Raw genomic sequence first — 27,697 nt, 5'->3', positions numbered from 1 at the left:
AAGGCCTTGTATTCACAAATGACTTAGCTTGGATGTTGTTTTCCTACTCATACTTAGGCGCAATTTTATCCTTCACATGCACAAACCTACTTTGCTAGGTGGCATTTATAGCTTCATCTTTATTCATGGCATAGCCGACTTTGCATTAAGGCTTGAAGATGTCTTGGAGGGGTCAGCATTTTGTGGTTGATTTGCACAACCTTGGTGGTATTTTGGCTTCCATTTGTACAAGGGTGGCAGCAAATTGACCTTTGTTTGTACAAACAAGGTGGTTTTTCACTATCCATTTGCACAAAGCAATACTTGCATTTCCTCCTCGCCTTAGACCAATTGTTCATTTAGATGATTAATCTGATGTATCTTTGCCTGAACTCATCTTTTATCCTAGGTGCAATTTCACCTCTCATTTGCACAAATACCTCCTTATGAGCAAGCCTGTGCCAAGACCACTCCTTGAGCAAAGTTTTGCCTTAGCCAAATTTTTACCTTAAAACTTTGATGAGCTCAATGTTTTCATACTTCAGCATTAGGGGTGATTATGACCACCATTCTCAAACTTACCCTTGACATCCCAAAACCTTTGGGTCTACCTCATGTATGTAAGTGAGACCTTGATGACCTAATCATCAAAACAACTTAATCGAGCAAGCTTCAATACAACATAACCAACCTCTTCATAAGCAAAGGTTAACGACTAAGAGCGACACCTAACTAAGACAATTAAGCTAAAACCCTAAGCCTAAAGCAAATAAGTGGGGGTCCCCATTGCCCCATTTGTAATGGGGTGATGTGTGAAACGTCACAACATGTAGTCAAATCTCTTTGTAATCAGAATAAATAGATAGACTTTCTTCTTCTCCAATAAGTAAAATCTATAGGGTTTCATCTAATCAACAACTTGAAATTCATCTATAAAGAGGCTATGTTGTACCACACTGCTCATGAGAAAGGTAGAGGGGGAATAACTATGCTAGTAAGCCAAGCTTGCGCCGAATTCATTACAAAAGATGGTAGTTCTCCCTGTAACAGATGTCTGTGGGTGGAAGTTGCTAAAGATAATTTAAAGTTTGGTATATGCTCCAAATGACCATAATGATAGAGTTGTCCCGTGAAAGTGGATAGCTGATACTCTGCCTAAGATACCATGGCTGATAGGTGGAGACTTAAACATTATAGAAAGCAGGGAGGATAAAAGGGTGGTAATCCATGGGGATGCAAAGGCAATGAAGAGACTTTTTGGATGAGGATGAAGAAGTGCTCAAACTCTTTCATCCAATAGAAGGGAAAAGGAAGGAGAGCGAAGGGATTTGGTATACATGGTGTAACAACCAAGGAGATGGGAGGAGAGTGTATTGCAGATTGGACAGGTTCTATGGTCATAGAGACAATTTTTGCTTTGATAGTTGGGAAGACAACAACAGTGTTCAAGTGGAACCTAGGGTACTCTCAGACCACCACCCCATTAAAACCACTATCATGTTTAGTAAGAGCAATCATAATAGAGAAATATCCAAAGGAGGTCTACTCAAACTAAACATAGAACTATTAAAGAAGCAATACTATATTGATGGGATACACACCCTGAGATGTATAACAAAAGCAGTGAATGGCAAAAAAGGAAGTAGAGTATATTGGAACTCTCTAACCAACAATCTATAGAAGCTTCTTAGAACAATTGGGAAAAGAGAAGCTATTGGAAAGAGGAGAAGGGAGTGTAAGTGACAAGAAGAATTGATTGCAGTGGAAAATAGAATTTAAGAAGACCTGGAAACATTTACCTTAATAATCAGATCAAAGTGGTTCAGCACAATCTTAGAAAATTTCAAAGCAACAGGGCCCAAGGGGCTAGAGTTAGAGCAAGGATGAACTGGATGTTTGAAGGACATAGAGGGACAAGATATTTCTTATATATTCTCAAAGAGAACCAAAGCATAAAGGCCATTGGATCAATTCAAGAAAAGGATAAATGGTGTTTCAACAATGTAGAAAATAAGGAAGTATTTCTGAATTTCTACAAAAATTTATTCACGGCTGGAGACATGGATAGTAAATGCAAACAAGCTTAGGTGTTTAGAAAAATTGTCCCAAAAAAGATCAACCAAGCAATGGCTAAGGAGTTAGCCAAAATGATATCTAAAGATGAAATACACAAGACTATTCTTGCATTCGATAAGGGCAAGTCCCCAGGTGCTGATGGACTGCCAGCAGAGTTTTATAAAACTAATATTGACTGGGTGGTAGATGATCTATTTGAGGTATACCAAGAAGCCATTGAAGATGGATCTCTAGGAGAGGAAATTAGCAGATACATCATTAAGATGCTACCTAAGGACGGGGATAGAAGCGATAGTAAGAACTGGAGGCCTATAACATTGCTAAATTTGTCTTATAAAATTCTTGCAGAGGTGCTTGCTAGAAGACTCACTGACATCTTGTCAAACATTATAAATCAGACTTAGACAGGGTTCATCAAAAGAAGATATATCCTTGAGAATTTACTTACTAGCTAGGAAAGCTTGCACTTGGCCAAAAGGAGTGGGCAGGAAGTGGGCATGTTGCTCCTAGATTTTGAAAAAGCATATGATAGGGTTGAGTGGTCTTTCGTTACAACTATCATGGAAGCTATGGGCTTTCCAAAAGCTTATTGCAAGATGGTTTACATACTATTTAAAGATGCTAATGCACATATTGACGTTAATGGAGAACTTTGTGAGGCATTTTAGTTAGGCAGGTCCATTAGACATGGTTGTCCACTAGCTCCTGCTGTACTTGTGATTGCCTTTGAAGGTTTATACTATGCTCTCAGATCTGAGTTAGTTGGGCACAAGGTACAAGGCATTAGATTACCTAATTCTACATCTCTCCTCAACATACAGTTTGCAGATGACATTGCATTATTCCTTGTGCTTAATAAAGACTATGTAGAAAATATGGTAAATAGGCCTGAACTATTTTGCAATGCATCTGGTTCTAAAGTCTCTCAAACCAAATCTATCCTCCATGGGTGGATTGATGAGAAATCTGATTGGATAAGTTCTTTTGGATGGCAATGGGGTGGGCTGGATGAGATTCTTAGATACCTGGGAATCCCATTCTTGGTGTCTCCCTCATTGCCAAAAATGTGGGACTGGATGTACTCTATAGGAAATTGAATAACTGGAATAGGAACTACTTATCATTGGCTGGTAGACTTCAGGTGTGCTAGAAGATCTTATCATCCTATTTTATATATTATGCCTTAGCCTGGTATTTTGCAGAGCATCAAGTTAACCAAATTCAGAAAGTAATTAGACATCTCTTGTGGTCGGATGGTAGAGGGAAGCAAAGGAGGCATATTGTGTGTTGGGAGTGGTGTTGTGTGAGTAAGGAGTTAGGAGGACTAGGATTAAACGATCTTAGAAAACAGGGTGTGGCATTGGCAACTAAGTGGATCATTAAGGCTCTTGAGGATAAGGAGCCTTGGAAAATCCTAATTAGGAGGAACATTCAGGATGCCAGTCTCAGAGGTGCCAAAAAATGGAAAGGATGGCATATGCATGACATCCTGTTCAGTAGCCTTAAGTGCTACTCCAACAGGATCTAGTGTGTTTTGCAGTATATGGAGGGCATGGGAAAAATGTAAGAGGTACATTAAGCAAGCTGAAGCCACTAATTATGAAGAAGGTGAAGTCTTTGGTTACAGATTTATTTGGTGGAACATTGATCATAAAGGTAAAAGACTTGCTCTCTTGCAAGGTTGTTCAACTAGGAAATGGAACCTAGCAGGCTTAACTGATATTGGAAACTTGTTTAGCAATAACCAACTTAAGGGTTGGGATCTGCTACAGGCAGAATTTAGACTGTCAAACATCAATAAGAGCACACACTCTGTTATGGCTAAGTCCCTTACTCCTCTTTAGCAACCCATTAAAGAACTTAAAGAAGATGATCTTATTCCAAGAATAAGATGGGCTGATGGGACCCCTCTTCTCACCAACAAGTCTAGGGGTCTGTATAAGATTCTCACTCAGACATAGAGCATTATTGAGCATGTCAATAGGAAATGGAACTTAAATCTGAACAAATAAAATGTGGAAGAAATCAATTAAAACCTGCTGGTGTAATTTTCTTGAGCCTAATAAGAATTGCTTTAGATGGCAACTCTTTATCCAAAAACTTGTTTTTAGCCCTACTCCTGTCCATTGTCTTTTTTGTGGTGATATAGAAAGCTGCCTTCACATTTTCTTTCAATGTCAGTATGCTAAAAGTGTCTGGTCTCTGTTTATGGGTAATATTAGGGATTGGGATATTATGAATGTGTCTTGTTGGCCAGAGGTCCTTACTGGTTTTGTTCCGGGTCTGTGTAAGAACTCTAATATGTTTTGGCTTGTGTTATTTACTAATATCCTTTGGCTGTTATGGAAGAGAAGGAATGAGCATGTGTACCAACTACCAAGAGAAGGAGAAGACTCTTAACGAGTCTAGTTGTAGACTCATTGTGCTTATGATTGTTGAATATGTTACATTCATGCTAAGAAAACCGGTTGAAAGATTTATGAAGGTGATTGAATGAGGTACCTCAATATATAAAGAGGATATACAAGATGCTGATTTTTGGCCACAAGATCTAAGGAAGATTGACAAAAAGTTCTAGGAGTATATTGACTTTCAAAACAAATGTTGCAAGTTGCATCAATAAGAAAAGATGAGAGATGAAGCTGTTAGAGGCCTTGAAGTCAACCACTAGAAAATCTCTCCTCCACTTAGGCATTTGATTCCTTCCAGATCAGCAGGACAAAGTCAAAGGTGGTGGACAAAGAAAAGGGTAAATCAAAGGTAAATGAAGAGGATGTTGATGACCAAGACAGTGGAAAGAAAGATTCGTAACAGATAGGGGATGATGAAGATTGAAACAATTAGATTTGAAAATGTTGATGAATCTTCAATTTTGGCTTTGATATGCAATTTAATTTGCTACTGTAGTATCCTCAGTAATATATTACTTTGATATTGATGCTCATGTTCATATTATGCTACCGTGGCACAGACCCTTATGTTCATTTTATGCTGCTATGATGCACTTTTGTGCTTCCAGATGATATATTGGTTTGGGCCGAATGTGAGTGACCAACTTGGTCACTAAAGGATAAGGATCCTAATGGAGGAAGTGCTTAAGAATACCACAACACAAAAGGATATCTTGCGAGAACACATGACTATTGAGCTTACCAAAGCCAGAATGGACGAAGAGTGGTGAAAGTGTGTGTTGACGTGTCTAAAGTCGCATCGCTGCAACTCTATCCGGCCAACACATAATAGAATTTACTCACCGAGCGTCCTATCCTCTCTTGTATAAGGAATCCATAATGCTGTTTTAGTTGATCAAAGGGAACAACCTCAAGGTTCCAAATGTCAGTCCTTGATTGCAGGATAACTCAATGGTCTGATGTGTTTTGTTGGGAGCACAAGGGGCATTACGTTTTGCAACAAGATAGTCTGTATCTGATTCTCGAACTGGGAAATAAAAGAAAAAGAGAAGGGTTTAGGAAACCTAAAATTAATAAGACTGGTATGCGGGTAGACAGATTCAACATAACCAATCCCTGCTTGGCCAGAATAACTCACAAGCTCGTAGGAACGGTGCAATCTTCAAGGGTACTTGGAAGATTTTGCTAAGCACCCAATTCTGACATACCTCAGACAGACACCTGCAATTGAACTAAGCATGATTTAAAGGCTTAGGCTAACCATACACAAGGATACACATCAACATATCCTCAATGGTATGAGCTTGAATCCATCAAATACGTGCACACCAAAAAAATGTATTTCTAAATTGCTGAAGAAAACCATGCAAACAGAAGAAAACCAAGATAACAAAGACCATTCTTCAATGTTTATATATTGATTTTGATTGCCCTTACAACAATTTTTGCAGCATTTCTATGCTACTCCTAAAATCTAAGTTTCTACAAAACTCTAACCTATTCTAATTGAAATCTAACAGTCTAACTGTTTAAAAATCTAAGCCTGTACAAAAGAAAGGCCTTTGCCTTTTATAGATTTTACATACTAAATTAGAGGCCAGGATGGGCAGCATTAAACAGCTGCAATCTACCTTCTAGAACCTTGGCAGCCTTTATCCATGCCTACTCAATTCTCAGTTATCCCCTCAACCACTCTCCTCAGCTATCGACCACTATTTGACATCAATTTGGTCAATTAGCTAGCTAGAGATAACCAACCTGTGTCGCTTTACTTTAAATTCATTAGGTTGGGCACACAGGCAATCATGTACAATAAAGTATTTCAGTTTTTAAACTTTAAACTGATTTGGAATTACTTCCAGCCTTGCATTTCTGACTCTGCACATTTTGAGTGTTATTTTGCCTTTTTGTCTTCAATCTTGCTGGTGGACTTCAACTTTGATTCAACGACACGATTCCCAATGCTAGGTTCCGATCTCGCGCTCCTGCATCTTCTCTAGCTTCCAACGCTTGGCTTTGATCTTGTGTTGAGTTGTCACTTTAGCTCCTCCCGATGTCTTTTTCTTGCGAACAATCAATTTTACCTTTAATCAATCAATTTGAAAAAAAATAATTAAATTAATTTGACAAATATTAAATTTTTTTTAATGTCTAGCTTTGTCTCGGTGGAGTTCGAGCTTGAGAAGCTCTTTGTGAAATGTATCTTTTAAATGTTTCTCCTCAAACGTGAAATCGGATCCTCTGTCCTGATTCACTCTCCAACTTAGATGAAATTCAGGCATGAGAGGTGAACTGCGAGATGTTAAGTTCGAGCCTTTTTAAGAAGCATATCCAATTTCGAACGCTTCACCTAAAATGTGAGATTTGGGCTTTCCATTTGAACACCACCCTTGTGAAATTTCGTGTGATTTTACCTTTTTAATCATCCAAGTCTTGGAATTTTTGGCATACTGGGGGTTTTGAGAGATTTACATTTTAGGTTACAACCCCCCCTTTTGGCAATTTCGGGTTCAACAGGTGAAATGAGAGATGATCTTTAACTTATGTTTATTTGCTCTCCTAACTTTCAGCCCTTGGAGCTGAAATGAGAGATGTTTCCAAGTTTATAAAATGTCTTCACCTTCACTTTCGGCCGACTTTGGCATCTTGAGAGACTTGATTTCATGTTTTACTTTCTCTCATAGTCGAATTTCGAGCCTCTCAACGTTTTGGGAGAAATTTTAAAACGCCTAGCTCCTTTGAGTTTTTGGACTTGCAAGGTGATTGGAGAGATTTGTTTAAGTCAAACTCTTACCTTGGTTTTCAAACTTTGAGCGGGATCTACATTTTGAGAGACGTTTTGGGCTTTACACTCCATTTGTCGTGCTTTAAATTTTTTTGGCAAAGTAGCTAACATGTGAGATTCTTTTAAGTTGAAAACGCTCTAATTTAAAGCCTCGGGCCAAATGGATGATCTGGGAGTTGCCGAAATCATTTTATGAAACTCGCGACTTGTTTGATTCCTCACTTCATCCTATTTACACTCTGCAACTTCGGCCACATTTAAAAAAGTGCGAACTTCATCTCTATTTCACGTATTTTACCCGATTGGCCCAATTTTAGTTTCTTTGATTTCAAGTCGAAACGTCCTTTCTTGCAAATTTCGAGCATTTTGCCCAAAATGTGCGAATTTGACTTAAGTTGTATCGCCTGGTGTTTTGCGTGAACTTTCAAAATGTTTTGATTTCGTCTTGCTCATCACACTCGAGATTTTGGACAAATGTCGACTTTGTTTTGCAAAAGTTCGAGCTTATGAGTGAATTTGGGTTTTTGGAAGATTTTGCGCTTAGTTATAAAAAATCAGGGTATTCTCGGCCTCTATGGCCAAAATGCACGATGTAAAAGGTTTTTTAAAGTTTTCGGTTTTTTAGGTCAATTTGTGAATCTTTGCTTGCATTTCGGCCTACTCAGCCGAGTTGTGAGCTTGCACCTCTTTTTCACTTTCGAGCAAATGAGGATGCCTTGTGTGAATTTAGACGGCTTGGTTTATCGGCCTGATTGGGGTAACTTTGCACGACTTAGATCTTTGCTTCATTTTCCGCTTAACTAAGGCAAATTGAGCGAACTTCAGTCTTCCTTTCTCATTTTTGGCTCATGGGCTTATTATGCGTGATGTTCCCTTTGAAGCTTTCTTCAAACTTTGGGCAAATTGGTGAAAGTGTCGGAAGTTCCATTTTAGATTCCTGCCCTATCACCTCTGCATGAAGTCTAGAGCCGTCCTCGATATTTCGAAGGCATGATGGGAGGATTTATTTTGGATTTAACGAGAAAAATGCCCAAGACTCCTTCCTGCCCTTTGCGTTGGCATTTGGGACTTCCTTCGGCGAATTTTGACGGCTTTAAAAGGATGCTTAGCAACAATTACTCTGCACAATTGGGACCTCCTATCTGTCACGCAGACAGACCAGACACAAAATTGGGGGGGGGGGGTGTCTCCTGTCAACGACAAGGTGGGGTGTGCAATACGCACAACAGTGTGTCACTTCTTAGTCTACATTGGAGAGTCATATCAACACCATGAAGAACATCGAAGGGGATGTAAGTAGTCTATACTAGTTTTGCTTACAATGGCCAATAGTAGTGGCCCCACTCAAAACTGAGATGGAAAAATTGGAGTTGGAGATCACCAAAAAAATCCACTACCTATGCTATGCTACATGATCTAGAAGGGAAGGCCTAAGTAGACATCGAAACCTTGCATGGCCAATATCAACACCTACAATAACAAAAGGATAAGACTTGACATAGGTTTCATCAGCTATAGGAAGTCATTAATCTACAACATGTGCATATCACCGACATACTCCAAGATGCCCAACACTTCTCCTAGACCCTCCAAATTCTCACGACCATTGCAAAAGTAGAACAACTACTGCTGCTCCACACCCACATCCATCAGCTCCAGTTAGCCTCAATTTAGCGGGAGAATAATGTTAAGAGCCTCTAGGAAATATACAAGGATACCCTTTTGGCACAACAAAGTTGACTTGCAAACAAGTCAAAGTACAAAAGGGGATATGATGTAGGCAGGAACAAGATAGCTAGACAAACTTTTGCGAATCATACCACATCTCACTACATCAAGACCGCGGAGCACAAGAATTAGAACATAGCATATAGGCTAGGGGTACAATGTACAAGTGACGTCTCATCTTGTAGCTATAAATATATTGTAAGATACATTCATGATTCACCAATAGTAAGAGTAAACATAGGGAGATATACAAGAGGAAGAAGAATAAATAGAATGTATCAAAATGAGAGGACATAATTTGAATGTATAAGGAGATATAAGGGTGTAAATGATATACTATATGGATGCAATCAATACAAAAAAAAATTGCTCTCAATTTTATGTGTTATATATGCTATCCATATACCATTAATTAAGTAATCAATCATCCGGATCTGATTCCCTGCCTTCCTTAATAGGATTGAGTCTGGGGTGTGTTGATGTGTTTTTAGGACACCTCAAACATAGAATAAAATACAAAGTATTCTATCCTCTCTTGAACAAAGAAACCTCGTGTTGATGGGTGTTTTATGACCAAACCAACACAAAATAAAAATGCCAAAGACACTTTATCCTCTCTTGAGCAAAATCACCTTTTATGCTAAGATTGCAAAAGTTCATAGAATTGATTCCAAGGTTCCTATGCGAACTTGTGACTTTATGACAGATATAGCTCGTTTGGCTGATGTATGCTGGTAATTCAAGGGGAACTTATGCTTTTGTTGTTCTTCGATCACAATGAGGATTTGGAATGATGTGCTCTCATGAAATGTATGCTATGGAAGATTTAGCAATGAAGGTTCTTCTTTCTGGATTTTAGGATCATGGGATTCTAAAAAAAATGGAAAAAGGATTTGGGTTAAGAATTCTATTCTACTCCTAGGAATTCAAGAGACGGTGAATGATTGAGTGAAATCAAACCACACTTAGGTTCACCTAAAGAAACAACTAGACTAAATGGGTGATATCTTCAAAGGTTGTGCTTATGATTTTCATACCTTGAGTAATTACTATTAGAATGAACAATATTTATCAAAGGATAGAAGTTAAACATCCACAAAACAGGCTCGGACTAACCTTATGCAATGAAATGAAATCATCTATTCATTAAAGGTATGAGCTAAATATTTCACCATTAGTCAACACTATCAGATCTTTCATTCACTAATGACTTCGAAAGAAACAAATTCTATTCTATCTTGAAGGATAGGGAACCATGCGACTACAAGTCAACACATATTCACCATAGAGTCAACGAATAAATTATTATTATCTTGGCAGTATTTCAGCAACAATTTCATAATATCTCTCCTTGGGTGCATTTCTGCTTAGGAGAAGGATTTTTTTTGCGGAAAACTCCTCCTTCGCTGAGAATTTCCACTCGTGGGTGGAGTTTTGGCTTGGAGGAGGATTTTCAATTTTCGCCAAATTCCTCCTTCACTGAGAATTTCCACTCGTGGGTGGAGTTTTGGCTTGGACGAGGATTTTCAATTTTCACCAAATTCCTCCTTTGCTGAGAATTTCCACTCGTGCACTTCATCTTCATTCTTCTTGACTTGAATTTGGATATTTGTTCCACTTGTAGTTAACGTTCACTTGTTTCTAAAAATATACTCTCTAAAAATAAACTTTCTAAAAATAGAAAGTTTGTCCAATCGCAAAATTGGGTCCATTGGGGACATAGTGAAACTTTCTAAAAATAGAAAGTTTTCAGAAAACGCTCAAATTTTACCGGGAGGCCTTTTGAAGGGTAAAGTTTGCCAAAATGCAAAATTTGACCAATTGGGTCCATAGTGAAACATTCTCAGAAAACGTTCAAATTTCACTAATAAGCCCTTTGAAAGCTTCTCTTTTCAATGCAAGACTTTTCCTCTAGAATTGGTAGGACAAAAACCCTATGATGACGCTCTAAACTTGGAGAGACTAAGTTTATTTGCATTACCCTTTATTACTTGAAATTGGGAGAGCTACCACAACACTACCAAGAGATTCAAAGCAAACTATCAGGTGAGTGAAAATGAGGGGTCCCCATTTGCAATGGGGCAATGTGTGAAAAGGTCACAACACCTCGTATGCTAAATAATATGATCAAATGAGACAACTCCAAGGTTTACAATGTGAACAATTGACTTTAAATTTTGGATAGACTCAGTGTTTATGATGTAATTATGCTAGTAACACAAAGAGACTTACATTTTGCAAAACAATTGGAACGTGGAATCCAATCTAACTCACTTGGAAAATCTAAGCTAACCAAGCTTTGCTTTGCCATGAGGAAACAACTACACAAAGATGGTGCAATCTCCTAAGGTTAAGCAAATGATTTTCATATCACTCATGCACATCAACACCATGAACAATGAGCATAAAGCAATTGAAGTTAAGCTTTTAGATAAATTCACTCTAACCATACACTGCAACGTGCAATCAACAAATTCCAAATGGTATGCACCATAGATGAAAAACTTTGCGCTTTTTTCAAAGACTCGCGAGTACTCCCGGGTCTTCCATCACCGCGAATCACTCGCCCAATAACTTGCTGCGATTTTTTGTGCTTTAAATCGCCAAAACTCGCATGAAACTGGGGTAAAACACGTCAGTAAAAAAAGGAAAAAACAACAAACTTGCGAAAACCTAATATTTAACCCACCTTTCAACCCATTACGGAGACATTTTTGGTTGTTTAGCGCAACACCCGATAACTATATACTTATCCTTAATAGCATCGATTTATTTCATAAGAATAATGTATGCAGCGTTAATCAATATAAAACTCATCAAATGCACAACCATTTCATGCCTAATATTGACAGCCATTTTTTTATAATTAAAATTTTAAACAAAATATAAGTCATTTTTTATTTTTTATGCATAATCCACTTGTTTTTGGCTTTATGCTTATGTATTGAACTCAAACTTTGACTTATATGTCATGGAAATCAGTATATGTTCTATAAATTTGGTGTAAATGTGTGTTTTTGAATAATATCTAAAAAAAAAGTATTTTCAAATGTTTGATAAAGTTGCCGAGTTTTTCCCCAAGTTTTTGCTAGTCCCGAGTTTAAAAAAAAATTGGGCTAGCCGAGTCTTTGCCGAGTCTGAGTTTTTCAACTATGGTTCATACCATAGTTGAAAAACTCAGACTCGGCAAAGACTCGGCTAGCCCAATTTTTTTTAAAACTTGGGACTTGCCAAAAAACTTAGGAAAAAATCGGTAATAATTTGGCAAGTTTATTGGACATTTGAAAATATATATATTTTTTTAAATATTCTTAAAAACCTTAATATTATTATTAAATACATATTACTACATCATAATTTGAGTTAAATACATATCATCAATTATATTATTTTTTTTTGATTGATAAAAGGCCGAAGCCAAATTTTATTTCTTTTATAAAATTATTACATCTCCATTCAGTGTGGGCACCGGTAGGAAAGAATGGAGATAAGAAAACCTCCGGTCTAGCCCAGATCCCTTATGGGATCAGATAACAAAAACAACTGTAAATTTTTACAATTCCTCATCTGAGGATGGTGGCTGTCTTATTAAGACATTTTAGTTTCTTTTTGTACATAAAATCTTGCAACACTTTCTGGTTGGATCCATCTTCACAAATATGGCGAATCCACTAATACTTCGAGCTTTAACTTATGTCCTGTATCCCGAATCTGCAAAACCTTATTGCAACTCACTTTGCCAGACTGTTAGTAGCATAGTAAACAAGATAATTTGTAACAATCATTCAATGAATAATAACATCTTTTCTATTTTATGTAAGAGGATTGTAGCCTGGATATCCCTTAGCTTGAAACCATCTTAACCTTTTAGGTTTCAATTTAAGAGATTATCCAAGCTAGAATTCTGCCTACACTAATGGAAAGGATCAATTTCTAACAGTTCCTTAATTACTTTTAACACAGCAGACATCTGATACTCCATAACATAAATAAATTCATATGCATATGTATGTACATTTAAATGTCAATATGCGAGATTATCATAGAGTCTGCCAGGATCATGAATATATACAAATGCACACAGAAATATATATGCCTAGAGATAGGAGTGAAACAACAAAAGAGCAAAGGACCTGTACAGAGTCTAATCCAATAGAACCTTCTACAAATCTGAATCAATGCTTAAGCCTGGACTGACCTCTACTTCCCTCCACAAAACCACTACAAAAAAAACATTCCATCCATTTCTCAGTAGATTGTAATAACCCGAATGAACCCCACCCGATAGAGAAGGGGTATCTAAAAACCAAGATAAGTCCAATACTATGATACTCTATAGAATCCACTGCTGTACCACAATCATCGCAACAGAAACCAGTGCTATCTGTCCCCTATTTAACACAGGGCTAAAATCAATCACTATCCGATGCAATGAATCAAGAATATCAGAATGCAAAAAGCGAGTAACCTTAGCATGAATACACATAGCCTGGCAGACTCTAATTGTCAATAGAAGACATCATATATGCCATATTGAAGTCAATACCCTCGCTGCCCAGGACAGTCTAAACACAGATAACTTGCATTGGAGGGGAGACCTGCATGAGCCAGAACAGGAATACCCGACATCTACCAATCTCCTTTCAACACTCCTGAAACACCCCTTTCACCCACACACAGGGTCAGGTGAGGAGAGATTAATACAAGCATATATGAAGGTTCGAATAAGGATATCAATGAATACCTTTTTGTACACATATACACATACTCATATATATATAGTATCTGTATATATATATATGTATATATGTGTGTGTGTAATTGTATGTGTTTCTATTTACACCCACACACATACACATATATATATATATATGAGTATATATATATATATGTATATATATATGATTGTATATATATACATATATCTATATATATGAATATATATATATATGTATATATTTGTATTTATATGAGTACACCATATAACATGAATCAGTCCATATGGGATTAACTACAAATATATACAGATATATATATGTGAGCATATATATATATATATCTGTATATATATATATATATATATTTATCTGAAACTTAGTATACCAAAATGCTGTTATAAGGAAACGGTGACCGCATATCCTAGAATTTATACATGAGGGCCAAGGAGAGGACTTGGAGAGGAGTGATATGAGTTGTTGACATGGCCAACGCCAAAGTATTAATCCGAGGGAGTATCCTTCCTAAAGACAGACGAATTACCATCTGCCCCTAAATTTGCTAACTTGTCTGCTATAGAATTACCTTCCCTATAAATATGTTTAACCGAAGTTTCCTCAAAGTATTTGATCAAATCCAGAATTCTTTTTAATTCCGCTTTCAATCTCCAGTTAGACACTTCCTTAGTCCTGACTGCATTTATAGTTAATGTCGAATCACCTTCAATTTCCAGATATTTAATCTTGAGTGATTTAGCTATAATCAGTCCCTCCCGCAACGCTGAAAACTCAGCCATGTTATTTGAAGCCATACCTATGGGCTTATTAATGCTAGCTATTAGATCTCCGTTATCTTGATGAATAGCACACCCAATACCTGCTACACCAGGGTTCCCACGGGAAGCGCCATCAAAGTTTAGCTTAGCCCAGCCCTTTCGGGGGGGAGCCCATTTTGTTAGCTTCCTATCTAACTCAGCCTGTTTCCCACCCTTCCCAATAAACGATCATCAATTATATTATTACTCTTAATATAATATTTTTAATTATTGAGATTAATATTATTCTTGCCAACAATATTGATATTATCAACATAAATTTATAACTCCTAATTTCCTAATATTATTATTCTCAAAGGAATGACATTTATTATTAAAAATAAGAACTATACACCTAGTATCAACATAAAAATAGGTGAGAATAATATTAATATTATTGATAGGTGACATAAATGTGGGATGAACCTTACAATTATTATTCTTCCTCCTAGAATAAACATGGGATTAACCTTCTTTTCTGCAACGTGGAACAATCGCATCAAAATGGTGTCGTCTTGTCGTGCAACCTTGCTCTCTATCGAGTCCAAAATCGCATCAAAATGGTTTTATAAGTTTAGGGTTTTCCCTACCAAGTTTTTTGGCCGATTTGAGCGATTTTTTTACTATAAATCATTGCGAGTTCACAACATAACTTGTCAGTGTATTGGTGAGTGACTCACCGCTAGTTTTGGCACGTGAGTGCTCGTAAGTTTTGTGAGTTCTGAGCAATTTTTTTAACAATGGCTCAAACTATAGGGTGAGCCCCTATAAGCTTTTAACAGCTCTTGGAGAGGCTCCACTCTCAATGCAACATGTTAGGCGAGAGTTGAACTTGGTTGGGCAGACAATCACACACATAACAGGTGGTGATTGCACCACTTGAGCTAACCCTTGGGGGCTTCTATTTATATAGTTATTAGTTGAATATTTATAATATATTATCATAATATGAAGATGAACTGTATGAATAATTTGTATCTCATCCTTAATAATAATTTTCACACACACATTTTATATATTTACTCAAGTCTTGTATAGATATTGTATGCACTAACTAAATAATTTCTCTTTGTATTTAGAAAAAATAAAGATATATGTTATATAACATTTATTCATATATGTTTTCTCTTTTATTATAACAAGCACTTATCATAATACAGATCAACATATTCACTCGTGCATACACATAATATTTACTATTATATTTTTATTAGCTTTCTCTATTCACTTATACACAGACACTACCTTTATTAAATAGAAGTATAGATTATCACTTAACATTTGTTCATTTATATTTTATTTTTAATTATAGCAAGCATTTATCAATGTTTAGAATCTACATTAATTAACATATTCACTTTCCCAAACACAATATGCTCACTATAATATTTTTATTAGATAGAATTTATTTATTTATTTATTTAGATAGAGTAGTGGGAACATAGATTAATGTTGAGCATTTGTGTATTGTATATTTGCAATTTTGCATTTATTGCGCTTATTCTCTGTTTGGTTTAGTATTTGAAGATTGATTATATTTTCTTTCATTTAACCTCTCATTTTTCTCTTGTCCTCCATTACCTCTTTTCTCATTCTTCCACTACCCTTCTCTTTAGAAACTTAAGTTTGCAATCCAATACTTAATTTGTTCTTCATCCTAATGATGTATCATAAAGTGTGATCTAAATATTATTGTTGCAAAAACTGCTGCAACAATTTCCAGAAGCTTTCTCAATTAAGATAACTTCATAACAATAATGAATGTTGTAAATTTTGGGGCATGCTTTAGCATATTATACTGAGGCATGAATATATTCATAAGTGCTAAGCTGTGCAGTTCATGATATAAAATTTGATAACAGTTGACTGACTAGAGTAAAGCTCATTTAACTTTCTCAAATATGAAACCTCTATTGTTTATGTTTGATTGCTCTTATACTACATGAGAGAAACACATAATATTCTAGAAGTTAGCACAATTCTTCATTTATGATTCTTGTTATCAGAAAAAAGAACATATATATTGGCATAAAATAAATCACAATAGGAGGCAGATTAAGCTTTGCTGATACATCATATCAATCTTATCTAGGAAATAGACAAATGAACTAGATTCTGCTATGATCTGTTGACGTGTCTTAACTTAGTCAAAAATCATAGTTTGACTTTGAATACACAGATTATATAAAATACATAGTTTCTTGAGATTGTCAGTTATGTTCACCATTCTGGTTGGGATGTGTGAAGAATATCTAAATGGTAAAAGATGGCTAGCAATCAGTCAACGTGCTTCTGGAGATTAATCATTTTTTTTTCTGGATGATCCGGATGATCTGAGACATAATCTTGGTCTAGTTTGATAAGACTGGGAACCACGTTAACCATACATGTAGAAGCACCTGAAACACTGCTTGGAGGCATTGCATTATTTCAAGTTGGAATGCTAATATTTGGCTCTTTTCCATTTTTTATTGGACATTTCCCTTTGTCCTGAGATTCGTTGGGATTGGAGGGTTAATTTTTTCTTAAAGTTATCAATGAAAATATCTTGGAATCCTAATATTTGGCTCTATTTCTGTTTCTTGTATTGGACATTTCCCTTTGTCCTTAGATTCGTTGGTACTGGAGGGATAATCCTGACTTAGAGTAAATTAGAGAATACCAATGAAAATATCTTGCTTCTCACTGAAAATTTTGATGCATGCCTATGCTATAATTTGGATTTTGCACATAAAATTCAAATTTGCCCACTGCATGTTGTTGAGTATGCTGCGGAACAACCTTGAAAGCATATCTTTTATGCGTGTTGGGATTTTATCTTCTATATTGTAACATTGACTTTCTAATATTGTAATTTGTTTTCTTTGTTTTATATTTGGCAGTCATAATTCACTGATGATCCTCTTTTTGGATGCAATTTTGTGCTGCACTTATCAGATAGTGAGAGGAAATTCTGCTTTAGCATATCATGCTGATATCCTGAAGGAAGTACGGGACAAAATTGGATCATTAGGATTTCATGTATGCCAATTTATCTTGACCTCTAATATATTAGGAAATTCTTTCCAAAATCAAATGCTTAGATTTTTACTTCAGTTAATTGATTCTCAGATGAGATTGAAAGGTGTTAAAGCAACATGAGTTATACATTAGGTAAGGTTTTGAACTTAAGACAGCCATGTATTATTGTATTATTATCTTTATTAGCATTGTTAGACTAGAGAATTCTATGCACCATTTGTTGTTTGAGTACCAGCAGGGATCTCATTTATAGTTTTGATTTTTTATTCATTATTCAAATGTTTTTGAGAAGAATTCCTGCTGCTGCTTGGTTGCTACTTGGAAGTCTTTCTTTTGTAACATGTTTTTGATTTGGTAAAATCAGGTTTTTAGCCTAGTCCAAGCCCAGAGAGACCACCTTTTGGGGAGTCTCTTCCCAGTGGCCTTGTCACCAAAACCACTACTGGGGGGCCTCAATCCTTAAGACCTAAGTTACTGGGTTCTTGCATTTTTCCCTAGATTCCGATACCGGTACGAGCCGAGTCCCAATGCTAGCCAGGCTCGCACCCGGGTTTGTCTCAAGTGCATCCCCGGTGCTCAGGTTCTCTGTGGGTCTGGCTAAGCCAGACCCACAGAGAACCCAGACGTACCTAGATGCATGTGCAGCCAAAAATGGCCCCACCAATAATAAAAAACTGTTTTTTTGCTTTTCAAAACCATTGAAGCCCTAATTTTGCCCATATGAGACATTTTTCACCTTCTATTTTCTCATTAACTAGATTTTACTTGCATTTTTCACCATTTTTTTTCTTCCAATCTTGTTTTGAAGGTGGTTGCATTTTTCTTCAAAGGTGAAGGCTATGAAGGTGTGAGACACGCATCAAAGGCTTAGGAATCATTGGAGAAGGCAGATTTAGCCATCAAAGGTGAGTGATTCCTCTCTTTTTTTTCAAGTTTTCAAGAATTTTTTCAAGATTTTCAAGTTTTTTTTTAATTTTCAATTTTTTTTTACTTTTTTATGTTTTGAATATTCTATTACACTTTTTATGCATAATAGGGGGTTATAATGCCAATTTTAAAAAAATATTGTCAATAATGTGGAATTTTCCATTTTTATTTTAGGTTCATTATTCATACATAATGGCTTAATCTAGAAGTTCAAGTGCAAGTGCAAGCCCGAATTTTTTAAAATTTTTTGTTGTTGAGTTTTTCATTTTTTATTTTAGGTTCATTATTCATACATAATGGCTCAGTTTGGAAGTGCAAGTGCAAGCTCTAGTTCAATTGCCCAGCCTTGAACTCAACAAAACCCTTTGAAAATTTATGTCGATTCACCACTTTGGCATTATACAACAATGTTCAAGCAAATGTCTGGTGGTGGGAGTCATCTTTGGTGGTGTAACCATTGTGGCAAAGATCATACCAACTCATACTATCGAGTGAAATGTCACCTTTGCCTCATCCGTGGATGTGGAATAAAATTTTGTGAGGGGTCAAATGGCAAAAGGCTGCCAAAAGCTCTAGTTATGGAATATATAAGAGAACAAGAGGAAGCTGATAGGATAAGAAACAAACCAAAGATTGATCATCCTCTTGCCAAGGCAAGCTCGAAGAGGCCTTCTAGTTGTAGTGGATCCACAAGCCGGCTAGCCCACATCCTTTCATGCCAATGCCACCACCTTTTGAACCAGAGCATGTTGTGGTTACACGAAAAAGAGGCCCATTGGAGATTGCCTTCAAAAATGAAATTAGAGAGATTGTCAATCAAAGAGTTGCTCGTTGCATTTATCGCAATGGGCTTCCTTTCAACATTGTTAGATCACCTTATTTTTTAGGACATGGTGCATACCCTTTCCAATACACCTTCTGATTATGTTTGTCTTGGGTATGAAAGGGTGCGAACCACCTTATTGACAAAGGAGAAAGCTTCTATAGAGACACAATTGAAAGTCTTCAAAGATACATGGTCGGAAACATGTGTGTCCATCATTTCTGATGGATGGAATGATTGTAAAAATAGGCCATTAATCAATGTTATAGCAGTGTGCCCTAAAGGGGCGATGTTTTTTAAAGTGGTGGATTGTGAGGGGCAAGTGAAAGATGCAAGTTTCATTGCTAGTATCCTCATAGAATCCATTGACATGATGGGGCCTAAAAATGTTGTCCAAGTCATAATGGAAAATGCTAAAAATTGTAGGGCATCTGGGACTATAGTGGAGGCTACATATGGTCACATTTTTTGGACACCATGTGCAGTCCACTCAATTTAATCATGCAAAAGGTTGGCATGCAAATTGATTGGTTGACACAAGTGTATACAGAGGCGAGGAGATTCAAATGTTTGTGAGTAATCATCATATGCCACAAGCCATATTCAAGACCTTCTCCAAGTTGGAGGAGTTGAAGGTAATTTAAATTTTATTTATTACTTTTTTATTTATTTTTTATTTTTTATTGCTAATATATAATGTGTATTTTTTTATGACATGTTAGGTTTCCAAAATATGATTTGCATCTCACACACTCATCTTAAGACGACTTGTGAAGGTGCGAGAGGCCTTGAGTGCTATGGTCATCAACACCTTGTGGAGTTTATGGAAGCAATCAAACATCGAAAGAGCTCAAAAAGTAAGAGCATTGATCCTTGATGATGAATGGTGGGGTGGTGTGGAATATGTTTTGAGTTTCACTAAGCCCACCATGAGCATGATTAGGTATGCCAATACAGATTAACCATGTTTGGGTGAAATTTATGATGGCATGGATTGCATGGTGGAGAAAATGACAGAAATATTATAGAAAAAGGAAAATGACCAAATGGAAACATTTTTCAAAGTTGTGCAACAAATTGTTGTTGACCATTGGAACAAGATGACCACCCCCTTACATCTCTTAGAATTTGCTTTGACGCCAAAGTTTTATAGCGCAAAGATGCTTGCATCGCTAAGGAGGGTACCACCATATAGAGATATAGAGGTTGTTGCGGGCTATAGGGCTAGATTTAAAAAGATATATTTAGATGAGGAGACTAGAATTATTGTCTTGAGGGAGTTTTGTCAATTCGTATCTACAAAATATCGTCATGCTATAGCTCTTCAAGCTAGATATAAGATGGATGCTGATGAGTGGTGGTATGTACATGGTCAAGGCTACATTTTCTTGCAGCCTCTTGCAATTAAACTTCTCTCCCAAGTATGTATCTTTTTATTTTTTATTTTTATCGTTTTCCAATTCCACTCGATGCTATCATATTAAAATATTTTTATTTTATAATTTATAAATTTATAATTATGTTTTAACAAGTTGCAAGTTCTTCTTTAGCTGAGCAGAATTGGAGTACATACTCCATCCGCTCAATCAAGCTTATTTTTTTGGGTGTAAAAAAAGTAGGGGATTTGGTTTACATACACTCCAACCTTCGTCTATTGTCACATAAGAAACTTGAATATAATGTGGGTGCAGCAAGGAATTGGGATGTAGCCCCTAAGTGTGCTGATTTAGATGCTGCAGTTGCATAGCTTGCCCAATTCTCTACAGATGAGGCAGCTATGGTGCTTGACACGGACATAGCTAGTGGGAGTGGTATTCCAATGGATTGTGGTTCAAATGATGTTGAATTTGAACCAAATGATGACCTTGGGCTTTGGGCTTGATGCTTCAGATGAAGATGAATATGGAGATTAAATCCCATATGGCTCATAACTTGAATTTTCATTGTGTCATGACATTTAGAGACTTAAAAGTTGAATATTATCATTTTTGCAAATTATGAATATGATAATACATTTACGATATTATGAACATTTATTGGCAATTATAGATTTATGTATGGGAAAGTTACATTGTATGGATTGTATCATTGTAATAATGGGAGTGGTAGTTTATATTTTATAATTTTGATGTTTGAACATATATATAATATATGTATGTGTGTGTATAAAGACGCACTCAAGGAATTCTTTTTGTTGTACGTGCGATTTTGTACTTGATTCCATACTTGTACCTGTATGCGAATCGGTAATTTAGCTCAAGACATTATCAGCACGTTCAAATTGTGAGCTCAATGACCTAGTGAAGGCACATGGTGTGTGATCTTAGTAGACCAGTGTGGGTTTGAACTTGGGTGGCCAACACAACAATGTTATGATTTGACCACTACACTATGCCCTTTTCAGCCTTCCGTACCAATCTCTTGAGTAGTGCAAATTGAGTTTTATTTTTTAGTGTTTCATGCCTAGGTAAGGTCACAGTTGAGGATAAGCAATATCACAATAGAAAAGGTGGTCTAATGTCATTCTTTGACAAAAAACATGTCTATGCATACCAAGGTATGTTAAAACACCTCTGCTAGTGTTGTAGTTGGCATATTATCCTCAAAGTCATTATCTCTCATGCTTTATCAGATCCTAAATTTGATACCCATTACAAGTATCTTTTCTCAATCTAGTACTTGTAACTTTTTTGACCTCAGAATTGCTGATAAAAGTCTATTTAAACACAATCTAGTACAACTATAGAGATGGAACATCTATAGGATAAATGGTAGTAGCATAGATTAGAGTCTAGATCTCCTTTCTCCCTTGATGCTTTAATGAAAAATGTGTTACAGTTCTAAAATCTTCCACGAAATGAATATTTCATGAATATTATTAAGGATTTTATTTCAAGAGAGTTCCTAGTGTTTTAGAAAGAAAAAGTATGACTAGTTATAATGGGCCAATTAGTTAAGAGAGCCCTAGCTAATATTAAGGTTGAGGAATTCTTTGACCTAGAGGAGAAGCAAAGAGATTCAAGGAAACTTTAGGTGTCGTGATGCCATAGAGATTACATGATACTTGGAAATGACAAACTTCCTCCACTTCTGGTTTTGATGATCAACTTTTGAATCTCATTATTGATGACCTCACTCTTTACTTCCATTTCTCTATCTCACCATTGCTTCTTCATCATGTCAAGAGTTAAGAGTTTTGACTTTTGTCAATGAGTCATATCATTATGGTTGGTCAATTAAGTTTGACGTATATAACTTCACACAAAACATGCTTAAAATTGAAACTGATGTGTGGACATGTTGGTTCCAATGACAATAAGAAAGAATTAATAAATTTATTCATACTTTGTTGGCTTCATTGTTACATTAAGATGGTATTATGTTGTATACATACTTCAAAGTTCATGGAGACACCATTTACTAGCATTGTGGATGACCATATTCTTGAATATGTCACTAATGGGTTCCCCATAGATATAATTATTTTGGATTATAGTGAAATAATTATTTAACACCTCGAAATGCAAAACCCAAAAAGATCTCGAAGGACAAGAGCAAAGATGATTTAGTTTACATATTCTTGAAGCTGATAATACAAAATTTTGTTATGTTTTTAAATTTTGATAGTTATATGTTGTGACATCTCATGTCACTAATCGTATTTTCAAAAAAAAGTAGAGGTCAAATCAAGTCAAAGATTGAAAAGAGGGCCATTTAGAGTTGAAAGGATTTCAAGGGACTATCAAAATTACAAGGGTGAATAACCTCAAAGAGAGGATGTTAAGACTTGAAAGCAAGCAATACATCTGAAGACTTTTTTAGAACGTTTATTATTATTTGTATGTTGGAATGTTATTTAATGGTTGTTAGTCCTTTGTGGTTTTCAATGATGTTTGGATTCCCACTGTGAAAAGGGAATCCAAACGTGGGTTTTTTAGATTTCATATATTATTGGAAAAGATGGGTTTTTGAAGGGGCCCAAACGCTTTTACAATGGGAATCCAAACATCATTGAAAGCCCCAAAGGAGTAACAACCATTAAGTAACATTCCACTAGGGATGGAGAATGCCATCATACACAAATAATAATGAATGTTCTAAGAAAGTCTTTAGATTGTATTGCTGGCTTTCAAGTCTTAACATCCTCTCTTTGAGGTCATTCACCCTTGTAATTTTGATAGTCCATTGGTATCCATTCAACTCTCTTTTCAATCTCTGACTTGATTTGACCTCTAATTTTTTTTTTCAAAATACAATTAGTGACATGAGATGTCACAACATATACTCGTCAAAATTTAAAAACATAATTTTTTTTGTATTATCAACTTCAAGAATATGTAGACTAAATCATCCTTGCTCTTGTCCTTAGAGATACTTTTGGGTTTTTCATTTCGAAGAGTTAAACAAATACTTCATAATAATCCAAAATAAGTCTATTTATGGGGAACCCATCTATGATATATTCAAGAATATGGTCATCCACAATGCTAGTAAATGGTGTCTCCATGAACTTTGAAGTATGTGTACAACATAACACCATCTTAGTGTAACAATGAGGCCAAAAAAGTACGAATAATTTTTATTAATTCTTTCTTACTGTCATTGGCACCAACATGTCCGCACAGCAGTTTCAATTTTAAGTATGTTATATTTGAAGTTATATATGTCAAACATAATGATATGACTCATTGGTAAAATCCAAAACTATTAGCTCTTGACATAATATATTAGAGCCTAAAAAGGCTTGTGAATCTTCATTTTGGTCAGTTGCAATAGATAACATTCGGCATACCCCAAAAACATAGTCCAACTAGAGTATTATAAAATAATTCTATAATTTAAATAATTATTAAAAAAAAGAGCCAAATTGATGAAGTCAAAGTTTATGAAAAAATTTAACATTTCTGATAATCTGAATAAGAAGATAGTTGAACTTGACTTCCATAAAAAATTTAAAACACAAGTTTAATTACCTTCTATGCTTAACGTCTGTGATAAATGCCATCACTGTCACAATTATTTCTTCTAATAACTACTTGAGGAATGCTTTGGGTTTTAGAGTTGTTAATGACTTGAATACTTGCAAGCTGATCATAGCATCTCTTGGCAGTAAGAGGTTGTTGAGAAAACCCAAAGGTTTGTCATCCAAACTCAATCATTGGTTCTGTATCAGAAATATTAACCAATTATTGTACTTTGCATTTTGAATCTTAATTATTTTTAATAAACATGAGAAGATTCTATATAATCAATTAATTGTAACAAAGCAAGCACTTAAAACTTAAGGTACAAGATGAATACAGTAATTAATAAATCTTTGACAAAACAAACTTTATAGAGTACAGAGTACTTAAGAAAAAAAAAAATTAAACTGATCTATCATTTCCATCTCCATTTGCTGAACAAATCAATGAAACAAACAGAGTAGAACAAGAATGCAAGATGCAAGGAGAGAAGCTAGTAAACATGGAGCCAAGGCCATAGAAACTGTGTTTGTAAACAAATACTACAACAAACCGTATAACCACCAATGAAAAAGGATTTTGTTAGCTATGGAACAAGAAAAACCTAAATATAAGAAACCCAAATCACAAGAAATAGTAAATAGAAAATATGACAAAAACTGAGTGTGCTTTTTCGAAAATCCAAACAGCAATATGAGGCTGAAGAACTCAATTATAGCTTAACTTACAAAATATCTAATCTAAATCTATTTTCATGGGAAAATTAAAATTATTTGGTTTTGAAGGATCCTCTCATAAGCCTAACGGAAGGATATCGTTTGGTCCAGTGAAATTAGCTTTAACAAAATGTTTAAAATCTCCATTTACAGAGATCTGAACCAAATTTTTGCCATACCTGCATCCCATTATTTCTAGACATTCAATTACTACTTACTAAACGAAACTTCAAAGTTAAAACAAAGGGGGAACCATTGACGCAACTGCTAGTTCAGCTATCAAAGTTTATAAGGTGGAGCAGTATATGTTTTTTCGAGGGTTGAGGTGCTTATTTCTGAGCAAGCTGTTTTCAGCGCATAAAATTTCATTCCAATACATTTCAAAGGCTTCACACCCAGGGGTTGAATAAAATGTTCTTTATTGTAGCCATTTCTTAGTACCTTTATCTACACATGGAGTGCTTTAAATTAAGAGAAATTTGGCCATGGACCCCCTGCTAGCAATAAACTTGAGGAAGAAAAATATGCGAGGCAAAGCCAGAATGCAACCGCAATTATGACATCCAAAGCACAGTGTGAGAACAACTCAAATTTAAAGGCCTTGGAAACTTTCATGTAGTTATGATCAGCAAAAGAAAGCAGAAATTGGATTTGATTAAAAATATTTAAGCAACATTCAAGCAAAACAACTTAGCAGGTGTACACACGGTATGAACATCCATCAAAACATTTAAAGATAGAAGAATTTGACATATAGATGAGTTGCAACTGCATTGGTACACATGCGTGCAATGCCTATTTTTAAAACATGAAAATTATAGTGATCTAGAATGGAAAATGAATTTGACATATAGATGAGTTGCAACTGCATTGGTACACATGCGTGCAATGCCTATTTTTAAAACATGAAAATTATAGTGATCTAGAATGGAAAATGTGCTCATGAAAATATTTCTAGATTAGATCTTACCTCTCCATTTTGTGTAGATTTTTCTTCAACTGGCAGCATGCGCACTCCTCTCTATCTTGGCAGGCTGATCCCTTAGGTATGGCATACATAGCTGCACTCTAGGAGGAATTATTTCAGTAGATATGGCATACATACTCATATATAACAAAGCAAACACTCAACACAAAGCTTTGGTTATGACAATCTTAAATGTACTCTATACCCCAAGTTGGATACACTCTATGTGCTCCTTCAACGCCTACCACCAGCTATCCACCATCTTCTATGGGTAGCCTGAGTTTTCTTCTTTCTTCCAAGCCTCTCATAAATTTTTTTACAATATGAAACTCATGAATATATATGTTCCATGCTTTTTTGATATCCCACACTTCGTTATTGTTAGATTGGATACACCCCTCTATGTTGTGATTACTTTTTCTAATGAAAATTTGTAATTTATAATTTGATAATGGCAGCATGATTAGAAATTCGTAGGATAGAGTTATATAGATGCTAATAGTTTTTTTTCTCTCTTGGCAGGCTGATCCCTTAGGTGGGGGACGAATCGAGCATCACCCTGAACAGAAAGTTATACATGTTTATGGTTTCTCACAAGCGTATGGCCAAGCAAACCATGAAGTTACAGCTTCGCTTCTCCATCAGTGGTATCCCTTTCACCAAGTTTCAGTCTTGTGGGATGGGTATTGATTTGGATTAACTGCTCTCAAAATCAGAGGGAATAAGAAAAGAGTAAGAAATTCCTGGAAATGGCATGGTTAAAGGGGACAATAAGTAATGAAGAAGTTCATTTAGGCATTCATACCCTTAATTAGGTATTCTTTGGTTATTCATGACCTGTGCTCATTTGATGGCTAAACATTATAAATTTCACATATGTTTGCAGTTGCACCCTTGTAACTCCTACCTTTATTAAACTGAACATTGGATATCATTCTTTGAACAAGGCGATTCTCTTTGAAGCACATTTTTGTTCATTAATTCTGGGACTACGCAACCATTTAAAATTTTAAATACACCTTCTATTTAGACAGCCACCATTCAAGGCATAGAACACACCTAATTACCAGGCTACTTATTTGTCTTCTAACAATCAACCCAACCTTACTCAGTAACTTCTGTGTTGTCCTTGGTGGCTTGGTGATACTCATTCTCTTAGCCATGCCCTTGTTATTTTCCATTTTTCTGCTCTAATATGTGATGGCATGTGAAGATTTTACTTATTGGACCAGCATACATGTAAGGATTTTAACGAGTCATTGGTTTTTTTTTCATGCAATGGAAAGAATTTTAAAGAATTACTTATTTTATGTACAACTTCTACTAATCTTTTCTATGTAGATTTGCTGTCACTTTCTTGAATGTTCTAAACTAGCTATATTTTCCAACGATCCTTATATATGCTCTGTAATGACTTTATTCAAAAGTCATTTGTGCAGCATGTTCTCTTGATGTTTGCAATAAGGAATGACATATTTGTAATATTTCCTCCATATTTTCACATATGAGAGATAAGGTTGAACCTAGATTTTCTGATTTATTTAAGATAATCTTTCGTTATTTGTCATGTAAGTGTAAATATTTTTTTTCATTGGAAATAAATATAAAATTAGGTAAACTCCTATTATCCAGCTACTATCAAGTGGTGCTTGAAGTGCTATTTATAGAATTTATTTAAGTGCTATCTATATAATATTTGTTGTTATGTAAGTGTAACTTTTTTTATTGTAAATAAATATAAAATTAGATAAATGCCTATTATCCAACCAC

At 35.6% G+C, this 27,697-nt stretch overlaps 1 protein-coding gene across 5 annotated transcripts in view; it reads left to right on the top strand.

The window, feature by feature from the left end:
- The window catches only part of LOC131068759 (uncharacterized), a 298,614-nt gene extending 271,428 nt beyond the window's left edge, over positions 1-27,186 (top strand). For 2 of the 5 annotated variants that reach the window (XM_058004015.2, XM_058004019.2), the window contains exons 12-13: positions 17,447-17,530; positions 26,450-27,148. In XM_058004015.2, the coding sequence (XP_057859998.1) occupies positions 17,447-17,530; positions 26,450-26,617 (252 nt within the window). In that variant the 3' untranslated portion in view covers positions 26,618-27,148. Of the gene's footprint in view, positions 1-17,446; positions 17,531-17,620; positions 17,663-18,338; positions 18,436-26,449 lie in introns of all 5 variants that reach the window. The other 3 variants (XM_058004017.2, XM_058004018.2, XM_058004016.2) reach the window with 3 other exon arrangements.
- Positions 27,187-27,697: the final 511 nt, after the last annotated feature.

This window comes from Cryptomeria japonica, chromosome 5 (genome assembly GCF_030272615.1).
Source record: "Cryptomeria japonica chromosome 5, Sugi_1.0, whole genome shotgun sequence".
NCBI lineage: Eukaryota > Viridiplantae > Streptophyta > Pinopsida > Cupressales > Cupressaceae > Cryptomeria > Cryptomeria japonica.
This window is presented reverse-complemented; position numbering and strand designations above follow the sequence as displayed.